The sequence below is a fragment of the Chlorocebus sabaeus genome, chromosome X, assembly GCF_047675955.1.
Source record: "Chlorocebus sabaeus isolate Y175 chromosome X, mChlSab1.0.hap1, whole genome shotgun sequence".
NCBI lineage: Eukaryota > Metazoa > Chordata > Mammalia > Primates > Cercopithecidae > Chlorocebus > Chlorocebus sabaeus.
The window spans coordinates 28895488-28921095 of record NC_132933.1 but is presented as its reverse complement, the minus strand read 5'-3'; the positions used below and the strand labels follow the sequence as shown (position 1 = coordinate 28921095).

The 25608-nt window shown below is 36.3% G+C and overlaps 1 protein-coding gene across 1 annotated transcript in view; it reads right to left on the bottom strand.

The window, feature by feature from the left end:
- The window catches only part of TENM1 (teneurin transmembrane protein 1), a 497338-nt gene that overhangs the window by 331265 nt on the left and 140465 nt on the right, over window positions 1-25608 (bottom strand). The window contains exon 3 of the mRNA XM_037988761.2: window positions 4968-5206. Within this exon, the coding sequence (XP_037844689.2) occupies window positions 4968-5206 (239 nt within the window). The remainder of the gene's footprint in view (window positions 1-4967; window positions 5207-25608) is intronic.

Below are 25608 nucleotides of genomic sequence, written 5' to 3'. Positions count from 1 at the left end.
TGAAATGCTTTTTAGCATTTTATGCTGAGTCATTTCTTGAATGTTATAAGCTGTAATGCATTTTAATGAAAATGTGTTTCAACCTAGATATAGCCTTCAGATAAAAATACAAAACCATCTGAAGGGTCAAAATATCATAGAAGAGGGATATTAGTAAAATAAAGGCAAAGTGACAGCTATTTCAGACCAGGCAGAACGAAACAACAAACTCATTAGAGGATTCTTGTGAGACAGACATTCATGCTCTGAAAAATTGTTTTAGACGACTTTGGAAAGAAGGGAAACAAAAGCAGTTCATGTTAGGATGAATTATATCCTCATTATGCTTACCTCAGCTCAAACTAAATAATCTTCATAATAATTCTATTTCACTAATAATTATCATTAGTCTTTATTCAGCTATGCTAAGCAATGTCCTGAGTGTTTTACAAGCTTCAACTCATTTAATTATAAAGACAATCCTTGAAGAAAGTATTATCAACATTCCCATTTTATAGATGAGGAAACGTAGGCACAGAAACATTAATGAAGTTGCTAGTACTATAAGTGAAAGAGTTGGGCTTTGGTAAGCATATTTATCTACAATTAGCAAATACTGTGTGAGGGGACATTTTATATTTAGATTTAATGGGGGAAAACTCCATTTCTATCCTCTCTGTTAAAAAAATCTAAGTTCTTGAATTTTCCAAAGTCAGAACATGCCACATTCCACTTTATTTCTTCACTGTATAGTGAGGTATTTGCACTTTCTTTTTGAGACGGACAAAATGAACACAAACCACTCCTTTCATTCTATCATTTTCAGCACTCTTTTACTCCACTGTAGTAAACCCCCAAAATAGGGCAATTTGGGCCAGTGCAAAGAGGCAAAAAAAGCACTTGAATCTGTGCTATTGAATTTTGCTGCAGAGAGCTATGTGAAGTAGGCCCTTTGCCCTCTTGAATAGTTTCATCTCTAACCTTTGGATCAGAGAACTGGGTACAAAACTCTATCTCTTCTAGTTCTATATTGTTAATATCCATTGTGGTCAGCTTTCTACATGTAGGCTATATAGTATGTCATGACAAAATTTATGGACTGAAATTATTTCATCTGCACAGTTGGAATACTACCTGAATCCCCTGAAGGTGGTATGGATTGCTACTAATCTCATAGCAAAGGAAAAGGATCATCCATGTCATTAACTAATGATAATGGGTATGAGAGCCAGAAACCCCTACTCTTCAGCTCATTCAATGCAACAGCGCACTTGACCCCAGGCATACTGTATTCATGTGAGTTTCTATGCATGTGAGATTCTGTAGCCTCTTATACAATCTGCTGACTGTGAAGAAACTTGATCAAAACATCAAAGTTTGCCAGAGAAGCTGTGTTTGTGCCCTTCACAACCATTGATGAAGTATCTTAACCTCACCTTCTCTTGACACCTTGCATATGGTCATCTGCCTTCCTGACTACTACTTCATATAACTTATTTGTAAATTCAAGCAAATGTGCTTCTGACTGGCACTGATACATCACTGATGTCAAAATATCAGAGAGGATGAAGCATAAGGACATATTTTTTGATTCAGATGGAAAATATTACAGATTTATGAGGAAGTGATGACAATAGCTATTCCATGGTATCTGTATATAGTTAGTATGTTTCCATGCCTCTCTTCACCAACTTTTTTGAATTCAAAACTTATTCAAAGAAATGCTTTTTTTCCCTGATCCAAAAGGTATACTGGGTAGGTGTGGGGATAAGACTGGTTGGCTGAACAACTCAGCTCTGGCTTTTCACGTGCTAGATTTCCACTGCTTTCCAATGACCACTTACAGAGCTATAATGCACAGAATGACTATTGATGTCCCATTGATATCGATGCGATTTCCCCTAGTGGATTGAGGGCAGCACAGCATACAGCCATTAGTATCTAAAGGTTATATATAATGGATAATAGAGGAAAATGAAATAGCAGAAAGGAATTTGCACGGGAAACAGAAGCAGCAAGTAGTTTCAGTGAAAGATTTTACTTGGGTTATACAGCAACTGAAAATAGGGATTGAAAAAAAATGATGACTTACAGACTCAGCAATAGTCAAGAATGAAATGGTTTCATATTTTGAAATATAATACTTTTTTATTTCAACCACAGAAACCCATTTAAAAATCATCTTGTATATTATAGCTCTTATGTGCCATCTTTCACCTGAATGCCTATTTATGAATTTTTACTCTATTCTTCTGAGGTGGTCACCAATATGGCACAGATGGAATAAATCAAGAGAGATTTTTACTGACTTATCCAGTCACATACTGTCTAGTTCATGACAGAACCAGGAACAAAGTTCCAGTGTTTGCCATAAACATCTTCTCATATTGTACCCATTCAAGTTACTGTGCCAGCATTTAGCCTGACATTTCTGCATCTAAAAAATCTCCCAGTAAAAGATTTCAACAAATATTCCTTACCAATCAACCAATCTTAGTGGCACTCACCATGGGAATAGATGACTTGGTAAATGTAATTGAATTTGTAATTTAATAAGAAAAAATATCTGGTGGATTTATTCAGTAGACTGAGAAGTAAACAAGTTATAAAGTTTACTTCAGTGCTAGAAGAGCAGCAAGGTCTAGCACTCAAGAGTCAGTCTGCTTTGGCTTGAAGCTCAGCATCCTTATTTCTTAGCAAGGTACCCTTTAATCTCCAAAGTGGCCTCTTAACACTCTATGTGGCCTCTTAACTTTGTTGTGCCTCAGTTTCTCCATTTATAAAATACATACGTATTGATAGCTATCCTTAAGGATTGTTGTGAGAATTCAATGAGCTAATACAAGTAAAGAGCTTAGCATAATTCATTTTTTTCAACAAACTTTTACTGAAAGGGCTTATATGTACCAGGCACTATTCTTGGTGCTGAGATACAGCCACGAACAAAATTGTTAATTCTGGAAACTAGTGAATTTTAATTGTGAATAATAATTATTATGGTAACAATGGTAATAGTAATGATAATATTTAACATTTATAGGCTACTTACTATATTTCAGGCACTACTCCATGTGCTTTACTTATATTAACTCATTTAATTCTTATAACAATCCTATGCTATAGGTACGATTTTAAGCCTATTTTACAGATGAGGAAATGGAGACCTGAAAAGGTTGCCCAAGGAAACATGCCTAATAAGTGGCAGAGGTCTGTAAAATCCGTGTTAATAACTATTGAACTATACTATCTTGTTTCCATGCCAAGTTGATAGGCCATTGTTTATTCTATTAAAAAAGACAGTCCTTGAAATAACTGAAATGTTCCATTTTTACTGATGAAATGAATAAATATATAACTAAGTTAAACAAGTTTCAGAATATATAATAAAAATTTGATATGGGAGTGGCCATAATAATAAATTTAAATAGAAAATTAGTATTAAACATGGTAGAAACCTAAATAAAAGGATTGTTATTACTTGAACTTTTTTATACCAAGGGTTAGGGCTTGTATCTAAAACATTACCTCTCAATATAGTAAAAGTTAATAGAAAATAACCCATAAAAAAAGTTTAAGCATAATTGAGCGAGACCATTTTAAAGGGACTCTAATGTATTTAAACTTTTTATATTATTCCTTATTTTGATTGATATATTAAAATCATGTTTAAGTTGTAGGACTTTCTCATCCTTTGCCTCCATCCCTTCAGCAGTATTTCTCATTACAGGTCACTACAAACCAAATAAACACACATGTTGGGTTATCCTGAAATGTCTGAGATAAAAGGCACAGTTTTGATATTATAGGATAATATCGTCCATGTTAAATAGAAGCATTTTTCAAATATATTCAGCTTATGTGATGAAAATATAAAAGAGAGAATCATGAATATCAGCACAGGCTATGATCCTATACTTTTTACAACATCAGTGACCTCCCTACAAAATATAGCCATTTATTTGCTTACCATCCACTGGTCTATGATGTCTACACAATCTCATTATGTGAACTTTTAGATTATTCTCATTTTAGATAAATGGGAATCAACAAAATGTACTTTATTACTTATAAGAAAGTCTAAGTCTCTTTTTATCTTCCACTCAGAATCATATTCATTGTGTCTTAGTGGGTAGATATGCTTCAATTAGGTAACTGGGGTAAACCTGAAAATAATTTACTAGGAATATACCTGGATAGAATTTGTTTTCTACAATGATATTCTATTCATTCTAGGAATAGTGCTGCCACAAAATGTACACATTTCTTAAGTCAGCTTACATTTTAGACTGCAGAACCACTCAAGAAAGTAAATTAATATTCAGTCACAACAAAATGCCATCCAGAAAAATCAATACAATTTGCTACCAAATGAGGGTGACTTTAATCAGGGTGTCTCAAGAACAACAACATTTTTCCTAAAAGTGGAAAGAGCACCTTATAACTGCTCTCTGCTTTACTTTTCAAGACATAGTAATCACACAATTTTGCAGTCATTTACCTAGTGAAATAAGAATACATTTTTTGGTCACAGTGTAAAAATCTGAATCTTGGGAAGAAATTATGTACTGAATTTTCTGATAGCTTCCAAATAACTGGGGCTTTAATGAAATTGCTACCTGAAAATTCCGTAGCAGTATTATTGTTTAACTATAATTTAAGAAGCTATTGTAGATTGGTACTTATGACTTCTAATGGGAAAACCATAACAACCTTTTAATTGTAGGGAAAATGGTTAACTACAGTAATTGCAATCAATAAGACTGTGTTAGTAGTATAAATATTTCTTCTCAAAGAGCATTCCTTACTCTCCTCAGCAGTATTTAAGGTTAGGAAGAAAAAAAAAGAAGAAGAAAATCAATTTGTTATAATACTAAGCCTAGGTCCAAATTCGTACATTCCAGAATAGAGAGAAAAACCCCCCATTCCCACCACAAGCAAAACAAGACTTTGATTAAGAAGAAAACTGAGGCATGACAAAAAAGACTTACCAATCACATAGGCTAGTAACAAGGCCAAAGTCACTGTGATTGCAGTGGCGCTCAATGCTGTGCACTTCCAGTTGCAGCACCTGTAAGGTTTGTTAAAGGTAAAGGCAGGTCGGGAAAAGGTGCTTCGAGGAAGAGGCCTGGGAGGGGGCGAGTACACGGTATTGGATGTCAGAGGGTAGTTCTGACTGGCTGCACTGAAGATCGCAGAGGAACCAGATCCATGTTTGAACAGGAAATGCCTGTGAAAGGGAAACACAAGTTTGAGCTATAAAAACCAAAGCCAGTTGCTACAAGTTACAAAAACACAAACTCCATCAATTTCAAACAATCATGCTATAGCTGAGCTCAAGGGAACTGGATGGGGCTCAGCAACATTTTCATATACCTAAGAGGTAATTCTAAATTGCCCTTGTTATTCTCTTTCTTTTCTTTGTCTTTTTGTTTTGTTTTGTTTTTAAATCTAGACCTTTAAGAAACAGGCCTTGTGTTCCCCAATTTGCTGGCTAGTGAGTGCTAACATTCCACATTTGGTGTTACACACTATACCCTTCCCTTTCATTAAATATGATCATCAAGAGTTGATTCAAAACCAGAGATGTATCATTAGGCATTTTGATCATTAGTATGGCCTAGACACCAGTGTTTGAGATTATCCTCACTACTAAACTTTAGAGACTAGCTTCACAGTCATATTTTCATTCAACATCTTATAAAAATTATCAAATATACAGCCAAGTTGAAAGAATTTTATAATAAACAACCATATACTCACTAACTAGATTCCACAGATAGCATTTGACTGAACTCACTTTGTCACATACTTATTCATTTCTCCATTCTTCTCTCCATCTGTCAGTTTTTAGTTTTGTTTTGTTTTTGTTTTTGTTTGTTTGGTTGGTTTTGTTTTGAGATGGAATCTTGCTCCGTCACCAGGATGGAGTGCAGTGGCATGATCTCGGCTCCTGCAACCTCTGCCTCCCAGGTTCAAGCTATTCTCCTGCCTCAGCCTCCCAAGTAGCTGGGACTACAGTGCATGCCACCATGCCCAGCTACTTTTTGTATTTTTAGTAGAGATGGGGTTTCACCATGTTGGCCAGGATGGTCTCGATCTCTTGACCTAGTGATCTGCCCGCTTAGCCTCCCAAAGTGCCAGGATTACAGGCGTGAGCCGCTGCACCCGGCCAGTTTTTAGTTTTTAAGCATTTTGAAATATGTTGCATACATCAGTATACTTCCCTTCATATATTTTAACTCACATTAGCTACTTTGATATTTTTACAAATTTTAATGTAAAATTTATGCACAGTAAAATGTGCAGTTTTATGTGCACATTTGCTGAGATTTGATAAATGCTGTCACCTATGCAACCCAAACCCCTATCAAGATGTATAACATTCCCATCAACCCAAGAAGTTCTCTTCTGTCCTTTCTAGGTAAATCCCTATTTCTATCCCCAGAGAAACCACTATTCTGCATTTTTTTCCCACCAGACATTTGTTTTGCCTCTTGTAGAACTTCATGCAAACAGAGTCATGCTACTGTCATGTTTGAATTACTAAAGAAAGATCGTTGAGTATTCATGACTATTGTAATATGGGCATTTTGTAAACAGTAGTAATGTATTCACATGGAAGGAGTTGCCAAAAACAAACAAATAAATAAATAAAATTGCATATACTTCTTTTATACTTGTACAACAAATAAATAAAAGTACTTTTATACTTGCTGAGTGCCAAGTGTTGTGCTGAACACTCATTAGTATCTCATTTGCTCTTTACTCATATGATATAGTGTGTAATATTATCCTCATTGTGCCTTTACAGAAATGGAGACCAAAACAGGTTAAACAACTTGCCCAAATTCACCTAGCAAGTGAAGGACAGAGCTAGAATCAGAATCTACGTCACTGGGGTTCCAATGTCCTTAATCTTTTTTTTTTTTTTCTTTTTTTGAGACGAAGCCTTGCTCTGTCACCCAGGCTGTAGTGCAATGGCGCAATCTCACTGCACTCCAGCCTGTAACTTCCAGATCTCACTGCACTCTAGCCTGTAACTCCAGCTCACTGTAACTTCCACCTCCCAGGTTCAAGTGATTCTCTTGTATCAGCCTTCCAAGTAGCTGAGACCACAGGCACCTGCCACCCTGCCTGGCTAATTTTTTGTATTTTAGTAGAGACGGGGTTTCACCATGTTGCCCAGGCTGGTCTTGAACTCCTATGCTCAGGCAATCTGCCTGCCTCAGCCTCCTAAAGTACTAGGATTATAGGCATGAGCCACTGTGCCCGGCCAATCATTTTTCATAAACTTTTTTCTTTTCTTTTTTTATCTTTAATTGACATATATAACAATTGTACATATTTAAGGGGGTACATATGAGACAGGAATAATATAGGGTGGTTTCAGGAGAATAAAAAAATTCCAGGCAGCAGTTTCACATGATTAGAGGCTATGGGCTATTAAGACCCTGAAAAACAGGATTTGGACCAAGCTGGCTAAGACTGACTGGACCCAACATGGTGCGGGATTTGGCCTAGGTTTCACCTCGGACTTCATTATATCCTCATTAACATACTAAATCACGCAACCCACCAGCACCATGACAGTTCCAGAAATACCCATGTTTGGTGTAAAAATGGGTGGCACCACAGTTCCGATAAATCTTCACCTTTTTACAGGAATTTTCATGAATATTCTACCCCTTGAATAAACAAACCCAAAAAGGTAGCAGCCCCAAACTCCTTTGTGGGTGATTCTCTCTTGAGTACACTTATACTCCCTTTTCTTGAGTGTGTACTTCTCCCTTTGCAATAAATGTCCATACTTTCACTATTTTCCAATTTGTCCTTGAGTTCTTTCTTGCAACAGTGTCAAGAGCCTGGACACCAGCTGTGGTCAAGATCCCACCAGCATTTGGGGACTTCCCCCAGCCTACCAGCATCACATAGTGTTGTTTCAATACATATACACGTAGAGGGAGCAGATCAGGATAATTAACATATTCATCATCTTGACCAAAGTCTTTAATCTTAAGCAGTCCACCGTACTACCTGGGGCAGTAAAATACACTGCTAAATAAAACACATTCGAGTGCTACATTTTAATGTACAACAAAAAATTTCACTAAGCATAAAGCCAATATCACCTTGTACATGTAACATATGCAGAAATGCATAAATTACTAACATCATTTTAAGACTGACTTCTAGCTTCCATATTTAAAGAACAAAAGCATATGTATTTAAAGGGATAAAAAAACAACCCTACATGAATGTTAATGGAAAATACCCACAATACAGAATTTTGCTTCAGTATCGTGAGGTTAAAATTGTTTTAAAGGACTGGGTTGCTGAGGGGAGTACAGATTCACAGGTCTTTCTGGAGGGCAATTTGGCATTATGTATCAGATGACTTTTAAAATGCCTATTCTTTGATGCAATAATTATGGCTATAGAAATTTTTCCTTAGGAAATGATGTATATGACAATGCATATAAGAAGCCATTCATTGCAGTGTTATTTACAATAGCAAAAAATAAACATTTAAATGCCCAGTAATTGCTATTTCATTAAGTAAATTATTTTATAAACAAATAATATAATACTATACAATCATTAGAAATTGTGTGGCAAATGACTGTCTATTCACTGGGAAAAGTGTTTACAGATATTGCCAAGCAAAAAAAGGAAGGCTTCAAAAGAGTATGGGCAACATTATTCAATTTTTAAAGGAAAAAAAGTACAAATGTTCACAGGAAAATAATAATTTGTGTTACCTTTGTATGGTAGGGGTATTTTCTGAACTTTTCTGCCTTGAGCTTGTATTGATTTTGTAACTAAGATTAAAAAAAGATTCATGAGTATTAGGGAGTCAAAAACACTTACAGGATAACACTAACCACAGGAATAGTTGGTTCCATTTAAGTTAACATGAGTGCCTAGAAGGGATGGGCTCCAAGTTAGGCACTTTATCTCCATTATTTTGATCCTTATTTGTTTGTGAAGTTGATACTATTATCCTAATCTTCTAGATGACTGAACTGAGACCCAAAGAGCTTTAGTAGGAGTAGAGTGGTGATAATAGTAATTATTATAATAATGTTAGTAAGAGATAACATTTGAGTGATTATTTTTGACAGGCATTGCTCTAAATACTTCACAAAGTATTATATTATTTAATCTTCACAACAACTTTATTACAGTCAATATCTCTATTTTACAGAAGAGATGATCAAAGCACAGAGAGGTTACATCACTTTTCCATGGCCCCACAGCTACTAATTGATTAAACTGAGTTTCAAACCCAGGCAGTCTGGTTGCAGAGTCACTGCTCTTAAACAATACACTATGGCATAGTGTATTGTTTGTGATGGGAATACAGGCCTGTTGAGGCCTAGAATACGTATGCTTTGTGTTGAATTTGGCATGAGGATGATGTTTAATTGAGCCACACTATTATGTTCCTTTTTTTGACTAATAACAAGAATGTGAGAATGATGGCTACAGAATCACAGAGTTGGAAGGGACCCTCAGAAATCATCTAGTAGCCCATCCCTCTCATTTTGACGTTAGGGAAACTGAGGCCAAGAGAATGAAACTTTCTTACTTAAAAATAACCTAGCTAGCTAATGGCATGAATGAAACTGGAATCAGGGGCTTCCAAAATAGTGTATTTACATTGCCCCATGCTACCTGACAACCACAGTCTTCACTAGATTAGCATCAGGTTTTAATCATCTGGGTTAACTGACCTGGGCCCAACAAATACTATCTGTTCAAACTACATAATACACATCTATTCTTCTGTATGTCAAGTGTTCTTCTAGTAAATTTTAAAGACTGTCTTAACTCTTTTGGATGAATGGGTAAGCATTACAAAGAAATTACCCTTTAGTTGATGAGAACCTTAAAAAGGCACCTAATTTATCCCCAGAATGAATAAACAATATAAAAATAATAATAAGATTAAGTATATTTTAATGAATAAATGACTCTTAGTTGTACTCTTTTCATTTGATTGTACTGTTACTTTAAGGCTTTTAAATAAATAACCTCCTCCGCACCATAAAAAGATGAATTTCTTTTTTAATGTCTGCTTAACTCTCCCAGACTGTTTTATCCCCTTTGACCATTTCATTTACTAGTGAGCAAGAAGTGTAGCACTATATAGGCAGCGTAGTGATATAACCTCCCTACCTCCCCACTCCTGCCCTGTGGTTACTTTGGAGGTGACAAAACGTCATATTACGGATTCGATATAGCAACACTCTGATGTGGTCCTATGGGATAAAGGAGAAACCCAGCAGGATGAGGCTCCTCAGTGTTTGGAGATAAAATCTTCAATCTTTTGCATATTTATGAAGGAGAATAATTGGATTTTTGAGACAATGTAAGTGTTCCAATATGTTGGATATTGATTTGGTTTGGTATAATATTAAGAGGTAGAAGGAAGGAAAAAAAAAAAGGCAGGGAATTGTTGGTTATTATGATGGCAATTACAAGCAATAATCAATATCCCTAAGCCCTGTAATTTCATACTGATGTACACCAAAGGATTTCCAAAGGCAGTTTCATAAGTAAAATATTACAGCATAATGAATAAATTCAACAGTTGCAGCAGAACAACATTTAAACTAATTTTTATTTGAGTGGAATCCAAATCACGGTTCTCAGCGAGGGTAGATAATAAAATGAGTTCATGTACTAAGGTTCTTGTTTTCTTATTAACAAGCTCAGATTAAGATTCTATGCTGAAAGTGGTCTATACTTTGTTGTGCACCACGAAAAAGAGCAATGCAAATGATGTGTTTTGTCATAGGCTTTGCAGTCCATTGTTGGAAAGTCAAACTAGTGCCTAAATGTGTTTTCATAGTCCCTGAAAGAAGCAGGAGCATAAAGACAAATGCTCAGTGCTAGATGTTAGCTATGTGCTCATAAAATCAGATCATCTGTCTAAGCACATTGCTTTTCCCTGGGGACCTGGGGATATACTAAAATGTTGCTATCAATTTCATACAATTGGATTTTTTTCCACAGAGCAAATGATAAAAATGCAGTTCAAGAGTTTATGTGTAAGTAGTACTCTTCTTTACATCTGTTTTAATATTCAAGTTCAAATTTAAAAAGGAAAGGCAAGATATTACCAAAAGCAAATGGGCATATAAAGAAATTGAAAAAAAAAACAACTTCGAGAATGATGAGACCCAGTGGTGGTAAATGGGAATATAATAAATGCCCCATACAGATTTTAAAATCATCTATAAAAAAGGGGAAAATGTGCTCTCTATTTTTAAACCCCTCATACTACATAATTCTGAGGGTATCTGCTAGCACTAAATAATGTGATTTAATGTGGCACTTAAAATTCTATAGGAAATAGAAATCTACGACTTTCTAATACCAGATGTATAAATAACCAATGATTTTTTTCTTTTACATCTTGTAAACATTCTTATGAGACACATATCTAAACCTATATTCCCTTGGCTATAAGCATTTGACTTACTTTTGTACCCAGAAGAAGGAATTCAACTTGCTTCCAGTAAAAGCTGAGATTGGGTTTTTAAAAACAAGACTACAAGTTAATAGGACCAAACCATATTTAGATAGCATAGTAGAATTTAGGTATTTTTTTTAAAAAAAAAAACAAATTATAAAATGAATTTTTATTGTGATAAAAAGCATATGGCATAAAATTTAGCATGTTAATTTTCTTTTAGTGTATAGTTCAGTAATGTTAAATATTATTGGCATGGTTATACAATAGATCTCTGGAACTTTTACACCTTGCAAATCTGAAACACTATATCACCATTAAACAATTATTCTTTCCATTCTCTTCCAAGCAACCACCATTCTGCTATTTGTTTCTATGATTTTGACTACTTTACATACTTTATATAAGGGGAATCATACAGTATTTGTGTTTTTGTGATTTACTTCACTTAACATAATGTTCTCTAAGTTCATCCATATTGTAGCATTTGACAGGATTTCCCTCATTTTTAAGGCCAAATAATATTCTTTTATATGTATGTATCATATTTTGTTTATCTATTCATCCACTGATGGACACTTAGGTTGCTTCCACCTGTTGGCTATTGTGAATAGTGCTTCTGTAAACATAGAAGGTGTACAAATATCTCTTTGAGATCTGCTTTCATTTCTTTTGGATAAACACCTAGAAGTAGGACTGCTGGATCATACAGTAGTTCTATTTTTACTTTTCGGAGGAACTTCCATACTGTTTTCCATAGCGATTTCTACTTTACAATGCCACCAACCATGTACAAGGGTTCCAATTTCTCCATTTCTTCACCAAAACTTATAATTTTCTTCTTCTTTTTTTTTAATAGTAATGATTCTAATGGGTGTGAGGTAATATCTCATTGTGGTTTTGATTTGCATGTCTTTGATGAATAGGGATTTTGAACATCTTTTTTTTTTTTTTTTTTTTTTTTTTTTTTTTTTTTTTTCCTGGAGACAGAGTTTTGTTCTGTCACCCAGACTGGAGTGCAGTGGTACAATCTCGGTTCACTGCAACCTCCGCCACTTGGGTTCAAGTGATTCTCCTGCTTCAGACTCTGAGTACCTGGGACTACAGGCACCCGCCACCATACCCAGTTAATTTTTGTACTTTTAGTAGAGATGAGGTTTCACCATGTTGGCCAGGGTGGTCTTGAACTCCTGACCTCAAGTGATCTGCCCACCTCGGCCTCCCAAAGTGTTGGGATTACAGGCATGAGACACCACACCCACCCTTGAACATCTTTTCATATGCTTTTTGGCATTTGTATATCACCTTTGTATAAATGGCTATTCATACATATTTATTCTCATGCCTCCAAAAAACACAAGAAAATGCCATGCTGGGTCAGCTGCATTTTCTTCTCTAACAAGAATACTTAGTGCTGTTTTGTGGAAAAGAGTCATTACTGGCAAAGATATCAACCTCAGCATCTCTACTAACAACTATATAAAGGAGAATTTCATTTTATTTGTCCTGTAATTCTTTCTTCCAAATACTAAGCCACTTCAGTCCATATATTGCCTCTAAACCTCAGATGCCAAGTTTTGATAAAAAGTCTATGCTCCGTCCACATCATTCATAATTTTAAGAGTTTTTAAATGAATTTCTGGATACCTAAGCTTTAATTTTCCTAGGCTTAAGTCTTCTTTCTATAATATATTCTCAAATAGAAATACTCTCTAGTCTAGATTGCTATTCTCGTGATTTTGCAAATTGGGTAGTGAATAGGTAATGGGTGAGATTTCTTTCTTTGTTTTTTTTTTTGAGATGGAGTTTCGCTCTTGTTGCCCAGGCTGCAGTGTAATGGCATGATCTTGGCTCACTGCAACCTCCGCCTTCCAGGTTCAAGCAATTCTCCTACCTCAGCCTCTCGAGTAGCTGGGATTACAGGCATGTGGCACCATGCCCGGCTAATTTTGTATTTGTGGTGGAGATGGGGTTTCTCCATGTTGGTCAGGCTGTTCTCGAACTTCCAACCTCAGGTGATCTGCCTGCCTTGGCCTCCCAAAGTGCTGGGATTACAGGTGTGAGTCACCATGCCTGGCCGGGAGATCCTTTTTAAACCTTTCGGTGGGTATCATCCCTTCTCCTCTTTTATTCAGAAGCAATATCTGCCCTATCTGGTCAACTGTCTCTGGATTGCATATTCCTTGAGGACAGGCAACAGTCTTAATTTCTAGGTACATTGTCTCTTACTTCGGAGGAACTCGATGAATACACATTGATTTGTATGATGCCTTTGCTTCTTCTAAAAGGGTCTTGAATCACTATGCATAAGAAACAAAGGTTGGGTAGTCTAAGGTAAGTGTTCTATTTGTGGGCAAATATTTCTTGGTTTGTTGAATGTAAAAACAACTATATGTGCTCATTTCATTTTCACATAATCTAAAATAAATAAATCAAAGAAATAGTTGATTCACATTTCATGTCTTCTTGTGAGATGTTTTGGTAATGAAAGAATTACTATTAATAAATATACCAATAATTTAAAGATAATTGCTGTTAATGACAATGGCAACGTCATTGTCCATTTACTGAACATCTATTATGTGCCAGATACTCTGCTAAAGCACTTTATGTCCTTTTTCTCTCTCACTGAATCCTCACCATAATCCTATAAGGTAGATGATGTTATCTGCATTTCATAGGTGAGGAGGCTGAGCATCAGATGATAGGATTAGATACATTTCATCAGGTTACACAATTGGTAAAAGAGAGTTGGGAATCAACTTCAGTTTTGTTGATTGCTAGAATGTAAGCTACACGAAAGCAGAAATGCCTATCTTATTTATTACTGTATCTTCAGCACTTAAAATGGTTCATAATAAACAGCAGGCACTCAATAATATTTTAAAATCCATGCCTGAATAATAAAACCCATTTACTTAACAACTGCATACATTAGCCTACGATATCACTCATAATATTAATCATTAAGGTAATACGATCTTCTTAATTCACATGATCATCTGATATTTCTCTTCTCAAAGATGAATACATATAAACTTCATATTTCACTGAATATGTTCTTATGGAATTTGTTTTCAACTCTTAAAATTACAGCAATGATCAAATGATATCAGGAGGATACATATTTATCATCGTTGTGAAAGTGAGGTAATTGTCATGGCTCCCTGTTTCGAATGTGGGAGACATCAGAAAAGTTTCATGAAGTACTGTACTTGACTTTCCCATGTCAATTAATATAAACATAAATATAAATTAAATATAATTAAATATAAACTCAACATTCTATAACAGGATGTTTAGAGATAAATTGAAACTAGGAGTAAGGGCATAGATACATAAATGGTATAGAAATAATATACTATGTATTTTACAATGTTTGACCAAGTTGCTTTAGTTGACCTCAAAACTAATTAAAATAAATAATTAATGCTTCTCTTCATAATAATGCCCTTTCAAGTCACCCTTTCATTCTCCTTCTCCAAGTTAGATCCATGTTCTGTTAACCCAACTTTAATTTAAAATTTGATATTAAAAATCTCTATATCAGTTGAAGGGTAAATATCAAATTAATATTTTCTATTAATGCAAATGTTCCTGTATTAAAAGGCTCAGGTCAATGTATAAAAATTATTTACTAAGATAAGTAAGCTTACTATATTTTCATTCTATATTTAATACTAATTTAGGTTTTGAGATAATGGTGTGGAAGCTATAATCCTTTCAAACTACAAAATAATGTGGAAAGCTATTGGTAGGTGAGGTTATCAATCCTCTTATAATTTTATACATTTTTCCTATGGAGGGATAATGGAATGCCACCCTATAGTTTTCAGTATTTCATTCCCTAACAGAGACTAATCAAAATGGGAACAAACAGGTGACCCAGGAAATATTTGTGACTATACATTTAAAAGTAAATCAGACTCTAAATTTCCTGGGACTTAAAAAAAAAAAACAACCTTCATTTTGTAAAGAAACTCAATTACATTTACCTTTGCTGAAAGTCAGTTCTCAATTTTACTCAACAGAGAAACTGATGATTTTATAAAATTGATCTTCACCGGTTACTTGGATTATTATTGTTATTTTTTTCTTTATACAGGAGGGAGTAGTGGGCAGAGTATTATACACTTTTATTACCTCTTTTTTTCATCCCCTCCCTCCCTCCCTCCCTCCCTCCCTCCCTCCCTTCCTTCCTTCCTTCCTTCCTTCCTTCCTTCCTTCCTTCCTTCCTCCCTCCCTCCCTCCCTCCCTCCCTCTCTCTCTCTCTTTTCTTTCTTTCTTTCTTTGACGGAGTTTCACTCTTGTTGCCCAGGCTGGAGTGCAATGGCACGATCTTGGCTTACCGCAACCTCCACCTCCCAGGTTCAAGCGATTCTCCTGCCTCAGACTCCCGTTCATCTTCATTTTCTATAGACATGTATTTTTCTGGTTTATTTTAGGAGCCAGTCAACATGGTATACTTTTCTGTATCATTTATTTTTATTGAGTTATAATGTACATCAATAAGGACATCTTATATTAAAAAAGTTTTAAATTAATTACAAAGGAGTACAAGAAGGACAGAGCCTAAGAGTTTCTCACTAAACACTTCGGGTTGAAAATCTAGATCATCATGCTAATGCAACTTTTGAAGGATCTTGATCAACATTTGGCTTTTATCCACTTTTATTTCTTTGGAAGACTCATTCATACATGTACGTTAAAGGTAAGAATATTTTATAATGTCATAAAATAACATAAGAAATGCCACTGAAATCAGTCCCTTAACCTATCCAGCATAACATTTTTCTTTTCTAAAGAACAAGCTGGCAAAACACATGACTGCCCTTTGAAATAGCCTCAAAATAAAATAGATAGCCAGAGGTACAGACCGCTTCTCACCAACATCCATGTTCTCTTCTCTTCCTGGGCACACAAATTGATTACATTTCCCAACCACCATTTCTGTTAGGTGTGGTCATGTGACTGAGTTCTGGCTAATGAAATGTAAAGTGTGAGCAAAAGTGATGTTTGACACTTCAAGGCTTGACCCCTAAAACTACCCACCCACGATCCCCAATCTCCTTCCTCATCCACTGGCTAGAAAAAAGCAGACCCAAATATGGAAGGAGCCTAGTACAATTGTTACAGGTAGATAGGCATGAGTGGGGCAGGAGATGGCTCTCCCTATCACCCACTAGAAATGTCAGTTGATGGTTCAGCAATTATTGCATTGCCTTTCAAAAAGTGACAAATTGGCAGCCGGTGCCAGGGAGAGGTCACATCCTGATAGTCCACACCTGTTAACATCAAAATGTTAATTGAATGTAGGCCCCAAGGAGAAGCAACTTCCTGGATATGCACATTAAGAGACAAAAATAGCGAAGTATGATCTAGGTACACGCCACTGGAAAAGGGAAGAAAGTCTCAGATGGGCATGTGTATAACTCCCTAAACACACTGTGTGTGCTCAATTCCAAATGGTAAGGAACACACTAAGTATGCGGGAAGCCCACCATAAGGGTAGAATCATGGGAAACAGACGAGCCTATAAAGCCCTAGGATCAAAGTTAAATGCACCTTTTTTTGCTCTCTTTTCTCCCTTGGACCTTCAGGTGCCCCCTTGAGTCTCCTCCAAGCCAATTTTCCTTTCTTTCCCGTTCTGAAGATTTTTAAAATAAACTTCCACTCCTGCTCTGAAACTTGCCTCAGTCTCTTTTTCTACTTTATGCCCTTCAGTTGAATTATTTATTCTGAGGAGGCAGGGACTGAAGTTGCTACGGACCCATATGGATATGCTGCTGGTCAGGGTAACTCAGATCTCTTCCACTGGTAACACATTCATTCCATGGAATATTATGCAGTCAGAAAATCCAAAGAATTGGTAACCACATAAGCATATTAGATACATAGATCATTGTCTCTCAGCACAGAGACCTAGAAGGGGCATCCATGATCCCCCTATGCCCACTCCCCACTGCCTGCAGTCATAGTTAATTGGACCAGAATTGGATAACCAAACTTAGAGGCAATTGTATTCTCTCTTTCTCGCTCAGAAATCTAGACACAGACACACAACCGGGGAAGCCAAGATGCAAGGTCATGTTGAGCCAGAGCTAGGTTACAATATCATAGGGGAACAGAGAAAGAAATCCCATCTAGAGTGAAGCTTGAGAATGGAGCATATCTCTAGAGAGAAGCAGAGATGAGACATCATCTGGTTGCAGAAAGAAATAGAATGATGGAGAGAGTTTCATCTTTCATTAGGCCTAGCTATACTCACTGTGCTTTTCTTTCACTGTGAGATTACTCTGCACCTTAAAAAAAACCTTTAAAAAATTTAATTTAGTTTTACAGGTTTTCTGCTCCCAGTAACTAGATAATTCTCCATGTTGAGCAAGAAACAGATTTCATGTATATAGTACAACCACAATTATGTGCTGTACCCTCCCACACAAAACCAAAAGCAAAATACAACCCCAAATCCCCATTTCACAGACATCTGATCTAGAAGAAAACAAAAGGAAATCTTAATAGTAAGTATCTTTGAATGATGGAAGTTGTAGTTATTATTTTTGGTGATTATCCATGTCCTTTCTATTTTTGAAATGAAGGTGTACTACTTTTATAAGGTCCGTCATGACCTGGCCTCTGCAGGCCTGTCAGCCTCACTACTGCTATTGTCTCCAATGCGTCCTATACTTCTCGTCATCCTATGTTATGTGCATCTCCAGATGGGCCATTTTCTTTCAGACTTCTGCGTCCTTGTAAGCTTTTTGCAAAGAACAATATCAGAAGAGCTAAGAAATGCTCCCAAATAGTGCAGGTCTAAAATAAGGCAGGAAACAGAGGATAAAAAGTGAACATAGGGAGAATGAAGAGTATAAGAGAAGAGAAAGGAATAGAGTAAGAAAGGAAATCTTACAGATAGATATGGCTATCTTTGCAAGGTTAGAGGATCATTTGTTAGTTGCTTCAGGGGTCATTCTGCCCTCCTTTGCTATAGGTTGTTTAGTTTTGATCTAAATAAATAGCCAGCAATGACACACTATTTTTCCATCTTTATGCAATACCAGAAAACAAGTCAATTAAGTATAGTACAAACTGGGTATATATTCAATGTGTCAAAAATGTATTTCTCTTGCTTAAGACTCTCACATAGAAATGCAGGATATGACAAGTTAATTGGGGGATAAAATTATATGATGAGTTGCCATTGTATTAAAAGTAAAGCAATGTGGAGAGGCTTACATTTAAATGGATGTAGTTTAATGGTTTCTATCCCAAACTATAAACTGGAGAATTGCCTAAACCTCTAACAAAGGCCTTGAAAGAAAGGAATAGGAGGAGTGAAAGATGGGAAGGGAAAAAAGGAATTAAGACTTTGAAGAGTGGTTTGAGTAAAAAGTGAGCCAGCAACAATAGATTTTGTCTTTCCAGTACCAGGACTAAGTTGGGAAACATCAATGGAAAAGAATGTTTCTCAAACTGGCTACAAAAAGAGTGTTCCTCAACAGGGGACCAACTGGTCCATGGGGAATATTTGGCAATGTCAGGAGACATTTTTGGTTATCACAACTTGGGGAAGGGTGCTGCTAGCATCTAGTGGGTAGGGGTCAGATACGCTGCTAAACATCCTGACAGTCCACCTCCTCAAGACATATGTAACAAGAAATTATTCAGCCCAAAATATCAATAGTGGTGAAGTTGAGAATCATTTGTCTAAAACTCTTCATCCAATTGGAACGTGAAATTTTGAAGTATTCTACATCTCTACAGGAGAAAATCTGTCACTCTGTAATAACTCCCAGAGGAAGATTTTCATGCCAGGCACTCCTGATCTTATCGTCCTCCCCAAGCTCACAGCTGTTCCTCCTTGACGCTCTAGTTGCACTTCGATTGGTCTATTATCCAAACAAATACCCTGAATCCTAGGGCCAGAGAGCATATACAACTCACTGATAATTACCTCAAACATTTACCCTTGCTGACCAAACAAGGAAATCTTTGTAACAATAAAAAAAATTGCTTTTTAAACTGTATCTCTCATGAACCTGTCATGAGGCATAAATCCAAAACCCGAACTGATTAAAATATGCAGAATATATAATAATCATAGCGATTGAAACAACATTAACTCCTCTTAGGTTAGGCCACTTAAGAAACAGTCAAATTCAGCTTTGTGTTGTGCTCTAAAGCTTAGTAACTACACTTCCACTTGAGCACAGGAGAATTTGTGGAAAGCAGGCCTGCCTTCCACTAAAATGTTCTCTCCCTGGTTCCCTGCTGTGTGGATTTGAGAGTGCAAAGAAGAAACACATTGGTTCACTTTAATTATTCAGGGACAGCACAGAGAGATAAACAAGGTAAGGTCAACGTCGAGAATATAGGAATTTCATGCACTCCGCTGACCTCTAAATATGTCTTTGTACTTGGCAAATATAATATTAAACCTGGACTTATTTTCTCTATGCATCATTGTCTATCCTTAGAAAACAAATATCATCATGGATTCACAGGGTGCAGTATAGAAATGGCTAGTTGGAACTTAAACCTAAACCAGATTATATTTTTATCTTTCAATAGGAAACATAATATGAAGTTGTATTTATGTCATAGATGAGAATGACAACATGAAGGAAGATACTGAAATTGTACTGCAGCCTCATAGTATGATCCAAGGCAGAGTAGACTTCTATACAAGGTGTTGCATCTTGAATCTTGTCACTATAAAGGTGCAAACCGAAAAGACAATTCCAAGGTCCCCAATCATCCAAATGGACCCCTCCACTTGGCCAAGGGCATTCCAGAGTTAACCTGAAAATCTAATTCAGGCCATGATGGAAGATGGAGTCTAACATGCCTCGCTATATCCCTCCAGTGTTAACATCAACACAGACCTTAAGTCTGTTAAAAAAAATACAGTCTATTTTCTCTAAAGCAGGTGTCATCTGCATGATAAAACTTAAGTCTCCACACCCCTTATTGCAACCCAGACATAGTTTTCTACTAATAATTCTTTCAACTAATTGCGAGACAGAAAATTTTAAAATCTACCTATGACCTGGAAGCTCCCCACCTTGAGTTGTCCCACCCCTCCAGATCAAACCAATGATGTAAATCATACATGTATTGACTGATGTATTAAGTCTCTCTAAAATGTGTAAAAGCAAGCTGTACCCCAACCACCTTGGGCACATGTTGTCAGGTCCTCCTAAGGCTGTGTCACCAGTGCATCCTTAACCTTGGCAAAATAGACTTCCTTAGTTGACTGAGATGTGTCTCAGATATTTTGGGTTCACAAAGGGTTTTGTCTTAAAAATGCATTAATTTAACAAAATTGTATCAAGTACCTATTACATAACAGGAAAAATGACTTCATAGACTAGTCTTGCACTGGCCTAACATTGCCTCCTTAACTATAGTTGCCTACCATCATCACTACTCCTTGACAGAAAGGGAAGTGTCCTGTCTTCTTCACTTCTTCTTGCCTATAGGAAATTCAGAAAGAATCATGATTGTTCAACTTAAATCTATCTCATTTGTTTGGGGACCTCACCTGGAATTAGTAAACATGCAACTAATCAGAATCCAACTAACTGGAAAGCTCAATTAGTAGGATTCTTTCAGTAGAGGAGCAAGAGACAAGAAGCAAGTCACAGAATGACAGAGACTGTAAAGCCAGAAAGGACCTCAAATATCATTTAGCTTCATTTCCTCATCTGACTATTGAGGAAAATGAGGTTGAGAAGAAGAAAGAGATATCAAGGTTACACAGTTATTTAATAGTGGAATTGGACTTGGCCTCAAGATTTCTAACTGTAAATCTAGTGCTTTTTCAAAAACTCACATGGGCCATTAAAAATTTGCAACAGATATCCTGGGACCACTAGATGTTTTGTTCACTCTACAACATCCTTTATACCTAGAACACTTTACAATAACAACTCATGTTTAAATTGCAACCCTGATGTACTATAAGATTTTCAATTATAAAAGATTAAATTATGATCATTTGGGTTAAAATGGAAAGTAGACTCATATTTAAGAATGGCAATTTGTAAAAAGTTCTATTTAACCTTAAGCTAACCACCAAATCCAATTAACCAGAATGCCCCAGTTTCCTGGGCATTTAAGGTTTTAATATAAATAGAATAAAAACTAGATTATATCTCCAGGCAGGGAAACTTAACCGAATCATAAATATTCACTGAAAGACAAAAAGAGATGACTTGGAGTTCTTCATATACCAGAGATAAATTGTTATAGTGCAAACAGCATTGGATTGTTTGCATAGGACTTACATTCCAGCAGCAACTCTTGCTCCAAGAAATTTCAATAACACTCTCTTGCTCCACATGAATGTGTTATTAAAATTTCCCAAGACTCAGTTACTTTACCATTAAACTGGGCATAGTTTCTATTATGTCTACATTCCAGGGTTTACAGTTTGAAATGAGATAACTAGTGAAAATACTTTGGATAATAGCAAATTATGCATGCATACTTATATGTTCACACATGCCTATATGTGCGCACACACACATACATGCATACATATACAGTACATTATCAAATGGCTGAGCCTTTTGATTTTGACAGACAAGAAAAAGTATTTAGCTACAAGTGTATCTACTAAAACACAGCTACCCACATTACCATAAAATTACCTAAGTTAATGATACTATTCACTATGGTAAATGACAAAATTTGAAAGATTAGACTGTCATAGATAAAAACAATTATTTTAGTTGAAAGGTGAGAAAAATATCAGATTGTGACTATTTTATGCCAGAAGAAATTCAATTTACTTACGAAGCTAATATGTTGTACTTGATATTTTGATAGTTTGAATTGGAAATAGTCATGTTAGCATCTATGCCGTCAATGCAAGCTCTGTGCATACATATGTCACTATTAAGCATCTTCTTCAGTAACAACGGACTGCCTAGTGTTTTTTGTATGCCAGATAGAGATAAAAAGTACGAGTTATAATTATGTCTTGGCCAGTGATAGGTGCTTGCCCTCAGAAATATGATGTATATTTGAGAACCAACTTTAGATAAGAGTGAGAGGATATAACATCACCTCTACTGTGAGAATACCAAAGGCAAACTTTTTATTTTATTTTAATCCTCATCCCAAAGGTGAGGGTTAATAAATCCCCAGCTCTATGTCTTTGCTGGGACTTGGCAACCTGGGAAGCCTGTACTGTTGTATGGGATCATGTTGTTTTCTTCCAAATTATGTTATTATCCCTACATATTTCTGTATACTTTATCATTAAGGCAACTTGATCTCTGACTGGGTCTGTCAGTTTCTTCTTGTCACTCACAGCACTATCCTGATGTGTAGTGTATACCTTCTCACTAAAGTAGTTTCCCTTGCATTTTGCCTTCCAATTCATATGAAAGTTTTGCCCTGATTCAGTCTGCTCTCAATCTACTGTCCCATTTCAAAACCCTACTTTACCTTTTTGTTTCCATTTTCTTAGCTCTTACCAATTCTTCAAACCCAATGCGGTATGTGGCTTCAACCTCACTACTGTAAAGAAAATGGTCTCTTCTCATCCACAGTTTATTTGATTCCTCTGTGATATTTGAAAATCATGATCACCACCTCCTGGAAATTTCCTCTTGTTTGTGGTCTTCCATGATTACTCCTCAATCACCTATGTTGGCCTCTTCTCCTCTATGAATTCCTAATACATAAGTGTTGCAATGGTTTGGTATATGGTTTTCTTTTACTCTTGCATAAAACTCCATCTAGGTTTTTCAAAACTTACTATTATTACATTTACCTACGAAACTCTTAATTATCTACGTCCATCATGAGCTCTGGAAGCAGACATATCTGGTGTTTTGTCTTTTTTTTTTTTTTTTTTTTTTTGACAGAGTCTCACTCTTTCATCAGGCTGGAGTGCAGCGGCATGATCTCAGCTCACTGCAACCTCTGCCTCCCGGGTTCCAGTGATTCTCCAGTCTCAGCCTCCCAAGTAGCTGGGAATACAGGTGTGTGCCACCACACCCAGCTACTTTTTATATTTTTAGAAGAGACGGGGTTTCACCATATTGGCCAGGATGGTCTCCATCTCTTGACCTTGTGATCCGCCCACATCAGCCTCCCAAAGTGCTGGGATTATAGGCGTGAGCCACCATGCCTGGCCATATCTGGGTTGTAACTGACTCCATTACACGTAACTGATGACCCTGTGGCACATTCAACATTTTTAAGCCTTAGTTTTAAGAACCCTAAGTTAAAATAAATGTGACAGTTACTTGGCAAAATACTTGGCACATAGTAAGCATTCAGCAAGTAGTAGGAGAATAATTTTTTCTCTATTTATTCCTTTCCTTGGACTCAGATCCATATTTTCAACGTTTTTTTTTTATATTGAACATTTCAAACTAGATGGGTCACGTAGGTGTTCCAATATTTCCAAAATAATATGCACTGTCTGCTTCCATTAACTTCTGTTCCTGATTTCAAAAATCTACTCCATCTATAGTTCTCTGTTCACTTACTCTGTCCATGCATTTTGTTGAATGATATGAGCCAAGCACTGAGGGATCAACATAAGAAAAGGCATAGTCCTTTACTTAAGTTTCAGTGAGGAACAAAGGCAAGTAAATAGAAGTTTTTGAGGGCAAATATACAATGAAATAAGGCATTGTGATAAACATATCGACAGAGTGTTATGAGATCATAGATAAGGAGTTTCTATATGAAAGTTGAAGTGGGGAGGTTGCTATAGTCTGAATGTCTGTGTCCCTCCAAAATTCATATTTTGGCCATGTGCGGTGGCTCATGCCTATAATTTCAGCATGCTGGGAGGCCAAGACAAGCAGATTGCTTGAGTACAGGAGTTCCAGACCAGCCTGAGAAACATGGCAAAACCTCATATCTACAGAAAATACAAACGTTAGCTGAGCATGGTGGCATGCACCTGTGGTCCCAGCTACTCCGGAGGCTGAGGTGGGAGGATCCCTTGAGCCCGGGAGGTTGAGGATGCAGTGGGTCATGATTGTGCCACTGCACTCCATCTTGGGTGGCAGAGCAAGATCCTGTCTCAGAAAAGAAATCATATGTTGAAATCTAATCCCCAATATGTTGACGTTAAAAAGTAGGGCTTTTGGTGGGGTGATTAGGCCATGAGGGTTCTGTCTTCATGAGTAGAATTAGTGTTCTTATAAAAGAGGCTTCAGGGAGCCTGTTGGCCCCTTCTGACATACAAGGACAAAGCAATAACGTGCTGTATATGAAGAACAGGTGCTTACCAGACACCAAAATCTGCTGACACCTTAATCTTGGACTTCCCAGCCTCTAGAACTGACAGCAATCAATTTCTGTTGTTTATAAATTACCCAGTCTAAAACAGAGGTGATGGCAGACTAGGAAGACTCCTAAGAGGTATCTTTGACTTCTCGCCTCCTTTTCCCATACCCCATCTAGCCAGACCCCAAGTCTTGCAATATTATTAACCTCAAAAAAGATCAATGTTTTAGAGGAAATGCTCTCTCCCCCTACTAGATTGTAAGCTCATTAAAGGCAAGGTTTTTATTTGTTTTGTTCTCTGTTGTAGCCCCAGCAACTAGAACAGTGTTTTGTTTAAGGTAGGCATTTAATAATTATTCGTTAAAATTTGACGAAACTAAAATAAATTCATCATATTATTTACAATGAACTGTTTTTCATTTAAAGTGTTTGCATTATATACTGTCTTATACCCTCAGATATCACACCAATTTTTTTTTTTAACAAAATGGAGAAGCAGATGTTACTATTTATTTGCTTATCTGTTAACCAAAGGGGACAATTCTTTTTGAGCTTTCTTGTTCTTTAAATAAAATGTTCAGTACCACACTTTCACAATTATTGCAGACACATTTCAAAGACTTCAAGATTTAACCAGATCTTACATTTTGCTTTTAAAGCTACAAACATTTTTGTGTTATGGAATTAATATAGAACCAGCTGGATTTTTCTAAAGGGAGATGTTCAATAGAACATCTTTTTGATACACACACACACACACACACACACACGTGCAAATACACATGAACACCCAGATAGAAAATAAGAATAATTGATAGGAAATTTATTTCCTGTTGCTTTAAATATATTTCATACTCTTAGTAAAATAGACAAGTATCTATCAACTTGAC